Here is a 13683-nt window from a genome sequence, read left to right as displayed (position 1 = left end):
TGTTTCTATACAATGTAAAGTATTTGCTCTGACTCTTGTTTTTAAATTATTTTGTTCCGTTATCATGCTTGTTTTTTTTTCATCTTTGCCAGCAGTGAGCGCTGTGTTTTACCCAAACTTGAACATTCTTAGGGTTAGCGTGAAATAGACGATCAACGCCTCGTTACACTCCTGCATTTAAAAAAACGCGGCCCTCCCATTGAAAACAATTGTAAAAGTATACTAGCTGTGGAAAAAAAAAAGCTTTGGTGGACACACGGCCTTACAATTCTGACTTTTTTTTTCCCTACAATTGCGAGTTTATCGCTATTCTACGAGGCCCCTAAAGGGACATGGTGAAAAATATAAGTCAAGGCTTTAAAGTTCTCTTTTAAATGTTTTGCATTTGCTCGCAAAACGTTTGAGTTCCCCGAGAAACTTTGCATTCGCTTGCAAACTGTTTTGCGTTCCCCCTGGAAACTTTGTGTTCACTCGCAAACTGTTTTGCGTTCCCGCTAGAGACTTTGTGTTCACTCGCAAACTGTTTTGCGTTCCCCCTGGAAACCTTGTGTTCACTCGCAAACTGTTTTGCGTTCCCGCTAGAGACTTTGTGTTCGCTCGCAAACTGTTTTGCGTTCCCCCTGGAAACCTTGTGTTCACTCGCAAACTGTTTTGCGTTCCCGCTAGAGACTTTGTGTTCGCTCGCAAACTGTTTTGCGTTCCCCCTGGAAACTTTGCGTTCACTCGCAAACTTTATTGCGTTCCCCCTGGAAACTTTGCGTTCGCTCGCAAACTGTTTTGCGTTCCCCCTGGAAACTTTGAGTTCGCTCGCAAACTGTTTTGCGTTTCCCCTGGAAACTTTGCGTTCGCTCGCAAACTGTTTTGCGTTCCCCCTGGAAACTTTACGTTCGCTCGCAAACTGTTTTGCGTTCCCCCTGGAAACTTTGCGTTCGCTCGCAAACTGTTTTGCGTTTCCCCTGGAAACTTTGCGTTCGCTCGCAAACTGTTTTGCGTTCCCCCTGGAAACTTTGCGTTCGCTCGCAAACTGTTTTGCGTTTCCCCTGGAAACTTTGCGTTCGCTCGCAAACTGTTTTGCGTTCCCCCTGGAAACTTTACGTTCGCTCGCAAACTTTATTGCATTCCCCTTGGAAACTTTGCGTTCGCTCGCAAACTGTTTTGCGTTCCCCCTGGAAACTTTGTGTTCACTCGCAAACTTTTTTGCGTTCCCCCTGGAAACTTTGCGTTCGCTCGCAAAGAGCTCCAAAGCAAGTGAACTCAAAGCTTCTCGGTGGGAACGCAAAACGCAGAAGCATTGACAAATAATTTTTCCTCCATATCATATTTTTTTCGTCACCATGTCCCTTAAGGGGCTCTGTACTAATCTATCATGAGTTTATATCTTGCAATTCTGATTTGTTCCCCCTCAGAATAGCGAGGAAACTTTTGTAACTGTTAAATAGGCTGTTGTCTATTATTATTATTTTTATTTATTTTTTTGTGTGAAGGCATAGTAATAGCCTACTTTTTTTATGCGCATGAGCTTTATTTGCGCTTTATATGCGCTTTATTTTAAAAAAGTGCATGAACACGTGCATGTCTTTGTGTTAAGATAAATGTCCAGACTGGAGGTGGCACTGGCTACTTTACTGATGTCCGTCGCGTTGAGCCCCTCCTCCAGCTCTACACGGCAGCGGGACACGCCGCAGGATTCGGCACAAAGTCCGAGTCACTCTCTGCACACATGAGGGGCGTCACAAGCGGAAACCAAGTGGAAACCGTCCAAGAATACTGAGAGAAAACGAGGATTTTATCGAGAAGAAACCATCATATTAAATCTTTACAAGCAGGGCGCTGATCCAAGGCAGGTGTCAGAGAGTGTTGCCGTCATCTGCGAACAATTTGAGGTTCTTGTGTTGTGGTTGATGCGCGACGACCGACGGCATCGTTCACGAGCGACTTTCTGTCACAAATCTTTGCACCACAATAAAACCAGCCGGTATTCATGCTTCGTTTACAGAGTCATCCCGCAAGAGGAAATTGCAACGCAAGTTTGCACAGCGCCTGCTTTGAAGTAGGTTGTAGATGTAATTAATTTTATAGTCAGCACGTGAGTGGGATGAAACGAGCATTAAGTGGGCACACCCGCGGGATATGATACCTAACACACTCCGAAACTTCAGACACAGCATCGGACCTTATTGACTGGAATTGGTGTTTGAATCTCACTGAATGATTGTTGCGCTCAAGAACACCGCGCTTCTGCAGAAAGGACACGCGAGCCCACGATGAGATTGTTTTTAATCTGAGTGCATTGGACTTTTTGTGTTTTTAGTTACAGACAGTTTTGGTTACACTTGAAAGAGTTTAAGCTGCGGAACCCACCATCACTGATCCCGATGAGAATGATGGCAGTATTATGGGATGACCCGTTCACGTTGCTGTGGAGACGGACTCTAATGTATTCTCTTCTGGTGCTGTTGATGAGTGGAGCGCGCGCCTTTGGAGATGAAACCTTTAATGGAGAGGTGATTCTTTCAAATTGTGCTGCATTTTTGTATCACAAACTGATCACGTAGGGCTTATTCAGTACTTTATTCAGTAAGTTTGGTGAGAACTTAGAGTGTTAGATTTAAATTGTTTTGGTCACTACTTTTGGCCACCGACAAACAAACAGAAAATAATGTATTCAGATAGTTGTCAGTGCTTGAAGAGTTAGAACTAGAACAGGACTAGTTGGTTTGTTGATGTCCTGCTAAAATGCATTTTTTTTCTTCTGAATTACACTTTTAAAAAATATTTTCATGATTTATCACAACTTTTTTTATTTTGTCAAATCAACATAATAATAATTAATGTGGTTCAGAGTACATCATATTTTGAGTTTAGGTTCATTAAACCAATCTCCTTCATTGTATTAACTCATATTTTTAATTTCAATGAACTCAAACTTTAAGTTAAACCAACAATAATTTGTACAGTGTAGCTGCACATTTGGTGTTGATTTTAATGCTCATTCTCTACTGAATAAGCTTGATACAAGTATAAACCCTATATTTGGTGTGTGTTTCTCATTTAGGTTTGATGCACTGTGCATTTCTTCTCCAGTCTCAGGTTTGGTTTTTATAGGACCGCTAAATGACTGTAACTCAGCATGTCAATTGCTGCAATATCAGAGAGCAAATTAGAAAGTTATTTAGATTTTAACAACTTTTTGAAATGCCAAGATTCTTGTCTCTTTGAAAGCTTAAGTTCTTGTAGACAAACTTTTTGGATGTTTTAGTTTGAAGTGGTGGAACAGCTTGTAGTCTGTGTGGTTTGAGGGTTGTTAGTGGTGTGCCACCTCATGCATGCAGTGCCTCAGTGGTCCAAACCCAGTCGTTGGTGGTCTGGCACTGTGCAAATAGACTGACAGAAGAACCGGCAGTTAATTATTTTACTCTTCCAGACTGATTCAGATATCTGGCAGGGAGCCTCATATTGATCCTTTCAGGTATCTGTTGCCTTCCTAAATCAGTCCTGACCCAGATTCATCCAAAAAAGAAAAGAAAAAAAAAATCTTGAATAACACAAGCTATAAATATACAAGTTCTCCTCTGGACTGGAAGCAAAATCGATCTCAAATTGAGCACCTGCAGTTTCTTCAGATTAGGGATGCTTAACATGTGGCCTGATGATTTGGTTTTGTGAAAAAAAGCTAAGGGACTTTCTGATGTTGTGACACTATCAAAATGCGACGTTGCTAGGGCTGTTCCCACACACCTGGTTATCACATCAGCTGTTTATCACTCATTCTGTGCAGGTTTTTTTTCCTTCTCACACAATTGTTTGACTGAAACCCCAAATATGAATTTTACACATTCTCCTTTCATTACTTTTGAGGATGTTTAAAGTGTTAGATCACCCAAAAATGAAAATTCTTTCATTATTTACTTATGCTCATGTCATTCCAAACCCCTGAGACTTTTGTTCATCTTCGGAACATAAATGAAGATCTTTTTGATTAAATCTGAGAGATTTCTGTCCCTCCATTGACAGTCTACGCAACTACCACTTTGATTTTCACTTTGAAAATTTGGACTGAACCGCTCAATTCATATGGATTAGTTTTACGATCTCTTAATTAACTTTTTGAAGCATTTGAAGCAAGTGGTAGTAGCATAGACTGTCAATGGAGGGACAGAAAGCTCTCAGATTTAATTTAAAAGATCTTCATTTGTGTTTCGAAGATGATCGAAAGTCTTACGGGTTCGGACCGACATGAGGGTGAGTAATTGATGTAATTGATGACCTTTTTTTGGGTGAACTAACCCTTTAAGTACTGGTACTCACTAAACATTGGTGGCAGTGGTTTGCATGATCAACTTGGATTCACAATGCTTTTGGGAAACGCATCCCTGATCTCCAAGGTCTGGGCGTGTCGTTTGACCAAAACCCTTTCAGAACAAAGCAGTTTATCTTAGTAAATCTACCAGTCACAAATGTTGAATGACAGCTGATAGGCCTGTACATGCCACAGCAGTCTATGGAATCTTAGGGGGATTATGTGTGTTAAAGCTGTACGACCCACAGATTTGGGTGTGTGGTGAGAAAACTCTGGGAACAAAGGCTCAAATTCCGCTCCAAAACCTTAGTTTAGATTCCATGCATTCTCTTTTATAACATATATTTTGTGACAGAACTTACTGAACATCCAAAACAATGCATTGCGCAATTTGTGCTCATTGTATGTGTGTACATATGTTGGTACTTTGACCAGCTGAAAAGTAACAAAAAGCTTATAAAATGTGTAAATGAGTCAAAACAGTGCTAGGTATTCCTCTGTCACACACACAAATAAAGATCTGCTGCGAAGAGACGGCGGTTCTGATGCCTAAACCGAACTGTGATGGGCAACGTAGCTCCTATGATGAGAAAAACCAGGTAGAGCATTCTGTCCTTTTTAGGGTCTCATCTTATGCCATCACATCCTGTTTATGTTCATATTTCAATCAAACCACATCAGAGTTCATTGCAAGGAACGGCAGGTCTCGGTCCGCTTGATTGTTGCGCACCAGGGTTCGGATGGCAGCATTCACACTGATTAAACTGACCCGCACTAACAGAGCAATCACACCTGAGTTCGTTTTAACCAAACCAAATCTGCCTAGTGTGAACCAAAACAACAAAGTCCATGTTTTTATGAGCACATTGTGCTGGATTTACATACATTAATTCAACAGGTGTACACCAAGACCTTATGAAGCCTACAGAGAGCAACTTGCATTTGAGATTCACAATTAAGAACATTAATATTCTAAACATTGGGTCTCATGCGCTAATTGTCATGCAAATTGTCTGCCTAACCCACAACACATGCATACGCACGTGAATTTGTTATTAACCATGTTTTAATGTTAATGAATGGGAGTATTCTGAATGAGAAACCACATGACCGAGGCTAGTCATTTACATAAAACATGCACACCCAGATTACAAACCTATTAATAGCCAGCTGTACATATGCATATCTGCAGAATGTACAGTATCTGAGGAACCTCACAGCGTGAGATATAACACACACTTTATATATATGTGTGACCCTGGACCACAAAACCAGTCACATGGGTCAGTTTGTTGAAATTGAGATTTATGCATCACCCGAAAGCTTTCCATTGATGTATGGTTTGTTAGGATATGACAATATTTGGCCGAGATACAACTATTGAAAATCTGGAATCTGAGGGTGCAAAAATCTAAACATTGAGAAAATCGCCTTTAAAGTTAGGGACTGTTCATGATTTTGCTGCATTCAGTCACAAAAATAAATGTTTTATATATTTACAGTAGGAAATTTACAAAATATCTTCATGGAACATGATCTTTACTTAATATCCTAATGATTTTTGGCATAAAAGAAAAATCGATAATGTTTACCCATACAATGTATTGTTGGCTATTGCCACAAATATACCCGTGCGACTCGTGACTGGTTTTGTGATCCAGGGTCACATATATATATGTATATGTATATGTGTATGTACACAGAAAAAAGTACATACACATTTCATTAGCACGTGATTAGCATGCGATTAGCACATAAGCACATCTCACACACACACACACACACACACACACACACACACACACACACACACACACACATATATATGTATGTATACGTGTATGTGTATGTACGCAGAAAAAAGTTTGGCATCTTTATGGGTTGTATAATCTTTTTGCAATGACAAAAAGTGCAAACTCAAAGCTTGTGTTCCAGTTCACCCTTAACACAAAAACTGTAGCCGCTTGAGTGAGGATAGGGAGTGTTGTGAGTATGTGTGTGGGTGCTGCTCAGAGAGCCTTTTGTCATACAGTTCTTTACAATACAATACTTCATAGAAAAGCATTTGCTTTCTCAAACAAAGATATGACTTCAAAGTGGACTTGAATGATGAACTTTTGAACAGGGATCGGCAACAAGGTTACTTTCAGTTGTTGTCGGTTCCTTCAATTTTCAGATGGCTTGATCTGTTTGCTTGGCAATTCAAATAGAGTCCTTTCAATTATGGATATATCATAAACTATCAGGAATGTTTAAGTAGATCCTGGGTGAAAAAGGTGTTGTCTTGCTCTTCCATGTTGCATGTGATCAGTGAATGCTAAAGCTGTTTTCCAAATAGGCCACAAACAGAAAGAGTTAAGAGACGTTTAGGACTGCAGGGCTCTCAGGCAGCTGAGGCGCAACAATGAGACTTCTTGTGTTCAGCTGACTGTGTTCAGAGGTGCGGGGAGATAGAGAGACGGGTAGAGCTCAGGGAGCGGAGGGGGGTTATGAGGACTGTACTTCATAGAGAGCTGACTGTATCACTTCCTGCAACCTTATCTTTATCCTGCATTTAACCCCTGGAGTCCCACTTTTCCCTTATGCTTTTTATCCGCCCTGGGTATCCGTGGAATATCTGGCACGTCGCATCTTTGTAGTTTTCCCACAAACTCATGTTCAGCTGTTTGTGTGGGGTCTGGGCTACCTCACTATGACTCTGAGGGGTAATGAGATGTGATTGGACCGGCGAAATGCATTAACTGCTAATTGTGTCCATGTCTCAGTGAATGACTTTTACTTCTGACCGGTAGGTCTATTTCCTCTCTTCTTAGGAACCAGGGCCACATTGACCAGCGCAATTACTGCAAGGTCATGAGGGTAATGCGCCAGATTCGTTTGGCCTGTTCTGAAACCTTTCCCCGGTCTCTACTGTACATATCTGCCTTATCCTCACAGAAATGGGCCGTCATATATGATTTATTTAGAATGCTATTTGTAGGCAGGAACTATGTATGCCACACAAATAGTGTTCCTCCTCATGTGAAGCATGTGGGAGATTCGAAAATGGATTCCAGTGGTGTTTGGTGCATTTTGCCAAGTTAATGCTAATACTCAGCACTAAGCAAACAACATACAACATCCATATTGGGTAAGCATTTAATTGAAATATTTTTTTATGCATTCCTTTTAGTATTTAATGAAATATCAAGTTCAGTCACGAAACTAGATGGCGGAGACTGACGCAATCTGCAAGCAATCACATAATTACTGTATGACACAAGCTGATTGGTCTCTGCTAATCCTGCAACCAATGAGATTGCTTGCTCAACATTTAAATAGTCTGGTTCAGTGTTTGCTGTAGGGTAATCCTGCAATGTGCACTATCAGAGTTGCTCTGAAACCCTCAACTACCCCCCCCCCCCCCCCAGCTCCACCTGCCTAGATCTGCTATGGGATTTATGTATGTCTATTCATGCAGCAGCAGCACATCTTACATGCTCACAGCAGTATCAGCAGTAGCAAGTTCATACTTGCTCCGTAGCAGCAGCAATACCAAATACATTAACATGGCCATATTCAAGAACTTGCTAAAACTATTTTGATAGTTGCCATGATTCAATATCCAATATTAACCGTTATGATACATTTTTCTTAAAAATATTGGCAGATAACCAATATGGTACATACTGTGCATCCCTACTTAAAATGCTGTCTTACTAGAGCTACACATAGTTAATGACTATTTCTAAATCTCTTTTGGTGATACTTCCATATCCTTCTGAAAACTCCTCACTTGATTGTTTAGTTAATTTAATATGCTGTTTTGATTGATTAAGGTTATTGATTTACACAGCGGGAAATGAAATTGTCAACTGATTGATGCACTTGGTCCTTTGACCTTGCTTTGAATCTCGTTTTACAATGCCTGCCATTGCCTAACAAAGATATAGCCTAAATGCATTTTCAAAATCTATTTATTGCAATTTCTGGAGGCTGGAAAGGACATCAGGGCGAGCTGAGAGAGAAGACCACATGGAGTTTAAATGAAATTAGTCTTATTCCCCATTCCAGTTTGATTATTCCCCAGTCTAGTTACCTGAGATATCAAAGCCAGAATCCTGTCTGGAACGCCCAAAACCCAACGTGCTTTAACTTATTTTACTCCCACCCTCCTCTGTCATGTTCTGTTTTCCTGTCTTCCTCTTAATCTTTTTCACTTGATCTGGTTCGCTCGCTCCCCCTTCCCTCTCACTTAATGACCAAAAAATGGCACGCACCCAAGGCCCAGGAATAATAGCGCTCTCTAGTCGTTAGATTCTTGGCTGACATTGTTCTGGACACACACACACTCTCTCTCTCACACTAAACCCAAGTCTTTTCACGACGTGCTGTGAATCACAGGTTCCTGGAGGACATGCTGTTGGCAGACGCTCTCAAGGTCCCATTGAGCCAACGGCTGGCAACAGTGGCTGATGGGAGAGAAGGATGTCTCTCCTTGCTTCTGTTCTCTGCAAAGCCTTACTCTGTATGCATGACATATGATGTTGTGATGGTGGAATAGATGCTGAAAACTTTAGGTCTTCGTTTATCTCATGCACTGGAGAGCTTGGCGTCCATTCCAATGACCTGCAACGAATCTCCCACGTGCCCTTGACATAAGGAAAAGAGCATATAAAGCATGAAAACAAGAACGTTGTTCTCCTTTACGAGCCAGTAAGCAGAACACTAGGGTAATGTCTTTCTGTTGTGGGAGTTCACACACCCTCCCACCTCTCGCCCTGCTAAAAGCCCCAGGGCTCTGAGAGACTGAAAGCCGGCAGTCTTATCTGTGGGGGTAAGGTGTGTCATGCCCTGCACCGCCCTTTAGCACTTCCCTCTCTCACAGCCCTATGGGGGACACAAAGAGGATTGTGCTCTGGGAGAGGAAAAAAGCTGGGTATTGTTTTATTAGGTGTGAAAGTACAAGGGTAGTTGACATATGATATGGAAATTGGGGGGAAAAAACGAGTGCTGTCAATCGATTGCATTTGTAATTTATGTATTACAATATACATAACACATATATGTGTATTACTGCAAACACATCCAGATAATGAGCTGCCAGTGTGTAAGAACACACTGCTGCACTTCATTTTAAAACATGCAGCGCATACTTATTTAATAAAATTGCAGCCTTTGCTATTTGATAATTGCACTCAGCCATATGACTATTTTTGGTTTATTTTGATGAATCAGCCCTAGTTTAGGGGATTTTACACTTTTTATTATTCATCAGATGACAATAGTAAGTCTGATCACTTAGGAAAGTTCTCAAACAAGCTGCATTATTTGAGGCATTATTCATGTCTTTAGCACAAACATAGCAAAATGAGCTTCATACAGAAGTTTAATAATAACACTTTTTTAGCTGGTTTGTTGCGGTGGCACATTACCCTTTGGCCAGCTATTCAACTGTTTGACTGTTATCCAGCTGCCTCTCAGCACACAGAAGGGCACAAAGGCCTGTGTTTTCAGTGGCCATGGAAAGTGAAGATCGGGTCCAGGCAACAGTGTGACAGCCCTGGTTACAGAGTAGGGAGAGAAGGGGACATTATTAAAGCAGGGACCCCCTTAACCACATGAGCCCATTGGGACATCCACATTAGCCCTCTGCTTATTAATACCAGGTGAAAAACAGTTTGCACTGTAAAGTCACAAACACACTGTTGAGCAATTGATTCTGAATTGCTTTTAGTGTTGCATTTGTTCTTGGTTCCTTCATTTTAGGACCAATTTTATCTCTTATGTTTCTCATTGTAAGCAATAAGGGATGGGAGAAAAAATGGTTCCTCTGTATCGCGATTCTCTAATCATTGATTCTGAGCTTCGTTTTTTTTCTGCATATACACAATGGATTTGTGTGCGGAAGTAATGTTAAGAACAGGACAAATCATCTGATATGTTAAAATGTAAAACCATGCATAAATGTGAATGCTGTCTGATAGACCTAAAACCTCTGCCTTTTGACTGCAGAATCTCTACAAATCAGAGGACAATTTGTGACATTGTTCAGACTTTCTGAACAATGAGACAAGCAAAATACCTCTCCAACTGTTCTCCACTTTATCTCACTGCTGTCTAGGAGAAACAATTGAGACATTACAGAAATCTGGCTTCCTATGGGAAGTTTTGTTTGGTGTAGGGCTGCCCGATTAGTGTTGCTACAGGGTGGGCTTAACAGTGGGGTAGTTTAATTACATCATTTGTCTTAATGACCTAACTAATGATGATAAGCAGTACTGTAGCCACATTTAATGCACATCAATGCATAATGTCCAGCTTTCACCCCCTTTAATCAACCCTCTGGCCTTTTAAAATCGCCCACCGCATCCCACACAAGAGCCAGATGGGAGTCCATGCATGTCTCTGCCCTGAGGAAAGTCCCCCAGCAGTGAGGGGAAAAGTGGCCGCTCTCTGCTTCTAAAGCCTGGTAAATTGACCACCGCAGCTGGTGCCGTCTCCCCTCAATCTGTGGTCAGATCTGCCTCAAGTGTTCGCACACAGTCTGGGCCAGTATTAGGTGTCGCGTATAACAGGTGTGACGGTCTTTAAGTCCGTGAAAATATCTTATTTCTCCCTCATTCTCATGGCAGTGACAGACTTATGTTCTTTTGAACTGCTGTGGTCTTAAAGGAGTCACATAATTATGACTTGTGCCACAATTTAGTTTTTCCCCCTCTCTCTCTCATAATTTCTTATAATTTCTTTCTGTAATTTCCAACCCATAAGACTTTCATTCATCTTCGAAACACAAATGAAGATATTTTTTATGAAATCTTAGAGATTTCTGTCACTTCATTGACAGTCTACAGAAGTACCACTTTGACGCTTCAAAAAGTTAATAAAGAGATCGTAAAACTAATCCATATGAATTTAACGACTTAATAAAAAAATTCTGAAGAGAATGATGCTTTATATGATGAACAGATTAAATTTAGGCTTTTATTCACATATAAACATTGATCAATGAACATAAAGAGAAGCTCAACCGTACTTTGCTTGATACGGGAGAACAAACCTCACTGGTTCTTGCTGAAGCTCAAACATGCTGCGTAACATGAGAATGAACCTCATTGGTTCTTGCTGAAGCTCAAACGTGCTGCGTAACACGAGAATGAACCTCATTGGTTCTTGCTGAAGCTCAAACGTGCTGCGTAACACGAGAATGAACCTCATTGGTTCTTGCTGAAGCTCAAACATGCTGCATAACACGAGAATGAACCTCATTGGTTCTTGCTGAAGCTCAAACATGCTACATAACATGAGAATTAACCTCATTGGTTCTCTAAAACGTCAAGCAAACATGATTGAACTTCTGTTTACCACAACTGATGTGTGAGTTGATGAATGTTTATATGTGAATAAAAGCCTATATTATATCTTTATCATATAAAGTGATCACGTCTCATTAAGAAAATTTGGACTAAACCGCAAAATTCATATGGATTAGTTTTACGATCTCTTTATGAACTTTGAGGCATCAAAGTGGTAGTTGCGTAGGCTGTCAATGGAGGGACAGAAATCTCTCAGATGCCATTAAGATAAATCTAATATATATCCCTATTTACAAAAGGTCAAGGAAAATTTGATTCCTCATGATATGTCCTTTTAATTCCATCTGTCTGTGTTTTTCTCTTAGTCATGGCTGCGGATGTACGGCTACCTCCCTCAGGCCAGCAGGCAGATGTCCACCATGCGCTCCGCTCAAATCCTGTCCAACGCCATCAGCGACATGCAGCGTTTTTATGGGCTGGAGATCACTGGACAGATGGACATCGTCACCATAGAGTAAGAGACTCAATCCATCATGTGATCTAATGTATCAGCTGTACTGTTTGAGCTACTACCAGTCATCTTCAACTCATCGTAATCAAACCATTGATTTTTCATCAAGTACTTTCATCCCATTAAACCTGTAAACAAAGTTCACCTGATAGAGAACCTTGAGGGAATATTGCTGGTCATTTAATGTCTGTGGAAGTACTTTTCTAGCTGAAGGATTTTTTTAGCTGGGTCATTTTCCCCAAAAGCTGATTGATTGTAGTTGATCGTAGAGAACATTGGTGGCAATAGTATCCATGATCAACTTTTGGAAACACAGCCCTGGTTGTAACATGAGTTTGATTAGAAATTTCCACAGTTTACAAGCGATTCTGTTATACCAGTCTCAAGCTAACAGATAATACTGAAGGCCCATTCACATCAAGATTGATAACTATGAAGATAACTATAATGATAACTTTATTAGTGTCCACTCCAACAAACGATATTGTTCAGTTTATTATAAGCGTGTGTGCAGTCATGCGGCTTAAATACTTGAGCTCTTTAAACTCGGTTGGATTGTGATTGGCTGTCAATGTTTTTATCGTTAAAAAGTAGTTCTGAAACAAAATAATTCCTCTGTGTCGCTATTGATATAGCTGTGGAGTGAACTTCCCTATTCTCATACAATTACGATTATTAATACTTATTATAGTTATATTATAGTTATTGTCATTATAGTTATCGGTTTGGATGTGAATGGGCCTTTACACATTAATGTTAAAGTGTTTTTGTTATTAAAACTGTGATAGTTGCCTATTTAAAATGTTCATTGAGCTGTGCTGTTTTCTAGCATGCTTATCTGCCTTTTGTAAGTGTATTATCAGGTGAAAAGGATTGTACTATGGTAATGGAAAACATGCCACAGATGTTTTCCATAGATGTTTAGTTAAAAACCCCTTACCTGGCAGGGATCACTAGTGATCCCAGATTATTTTAGTTCAAAATATGTTTGAGCTTATATATCTCAATATTAATAAAAGTCTGGTTAATTTTGAGTCTTGAACTATAAACTCTCAAGGGTTGGCTTTCTAAATGTATGTGTGTTATGTTTCTATTCAAAATTACTTATGAGCAGTAACCTTTTTATTTTGGGCATTTCATGTATGCAGGAAGGGATGAGGAAGGGGTTAAAAATAAACTGAAATATTTCTTTAATTAATAAGATCAAAGTCCACCATGCTGCATAGACATAAAAGAGCTTCCCATTCAGGGCTTGACCTGACCTGGACCTGACGCACAGATCCATTATACTTACACATGCGTTTTATTTCTCAACTGTTTATTGTTCGCTTAAAACATAGCTGACTGTGTTTACGGGAATACTCGCCAATAATTGACATTATTTTGTGTGTATTTGACTGTTTAAGCAGTGAAAAAGAACTCAATTTAGTACTGAGAGATGGCTTTAGGTGCGCGCACTTTGGGTGTGAGCACAAAATCTTCGGGAATGTGTAAAAACATGCACAACACGCGATCCTATGCCGAAATTCAAGCCCTGTAACAGCAACAATGTTCATCCGGAGCAAAATAAACGAGTG

General features: G+C 40.3%; 1 protein-coding gene across 2 annotated transcripts in view; it reads left to right on the top strand.

Moving 5' to 3' along the window:
- Positions 1 to 1656: 1656 nt before the first annotated feature.
- The window catches only part of mmp15b (matrix metallopeptidase 15b), a 32857-nt gene continuing 20830 nt past the window's right edge, over positions 1657 to 13683 (top strand). Inside the window, exons 1-3 of one of the 2 annotated variants that reach the window (XM_081359444.1) lie at positions 1657 to 2504; positions 3056 to 3090; positions 11961 to 12109. In XM_081359444.1, the coding sequence (XP_081215570.1) occupies positions 3061 to 3090; positions 11961 to 12109 (179 nt within the window). In that variant the 5' untranslated portion in view covers positions 1657 to 2504; positions 3056 to 3060. The remainder of the gene's footprint in view (positions 2505 to 3055; positions 3091 to 11960; positions 12110 to 13683) is intronic. The other variant, XM_081359443.1, reaches the window with a different exon arrangement.

Source organism: Scardinius erythrophthalmus, assembly GCF_964197995.2.
Source record: "Scardinius erythrophthalmus genome assembly, chromosome: 2".
Taxonomy (NCBI): domain Eukaryota; kingdom Metazoa; phylum Chordata; class Actinopteri; order Cypriniformes; family Leuciscidae; genus Scardinius; species Scardinius erythrophthalmus.
The sequence above is the reverse complement of the archived record's forward strand: the minus strand, read 5'-3'. Positions and strand labels throughout refer to the sequence as shown.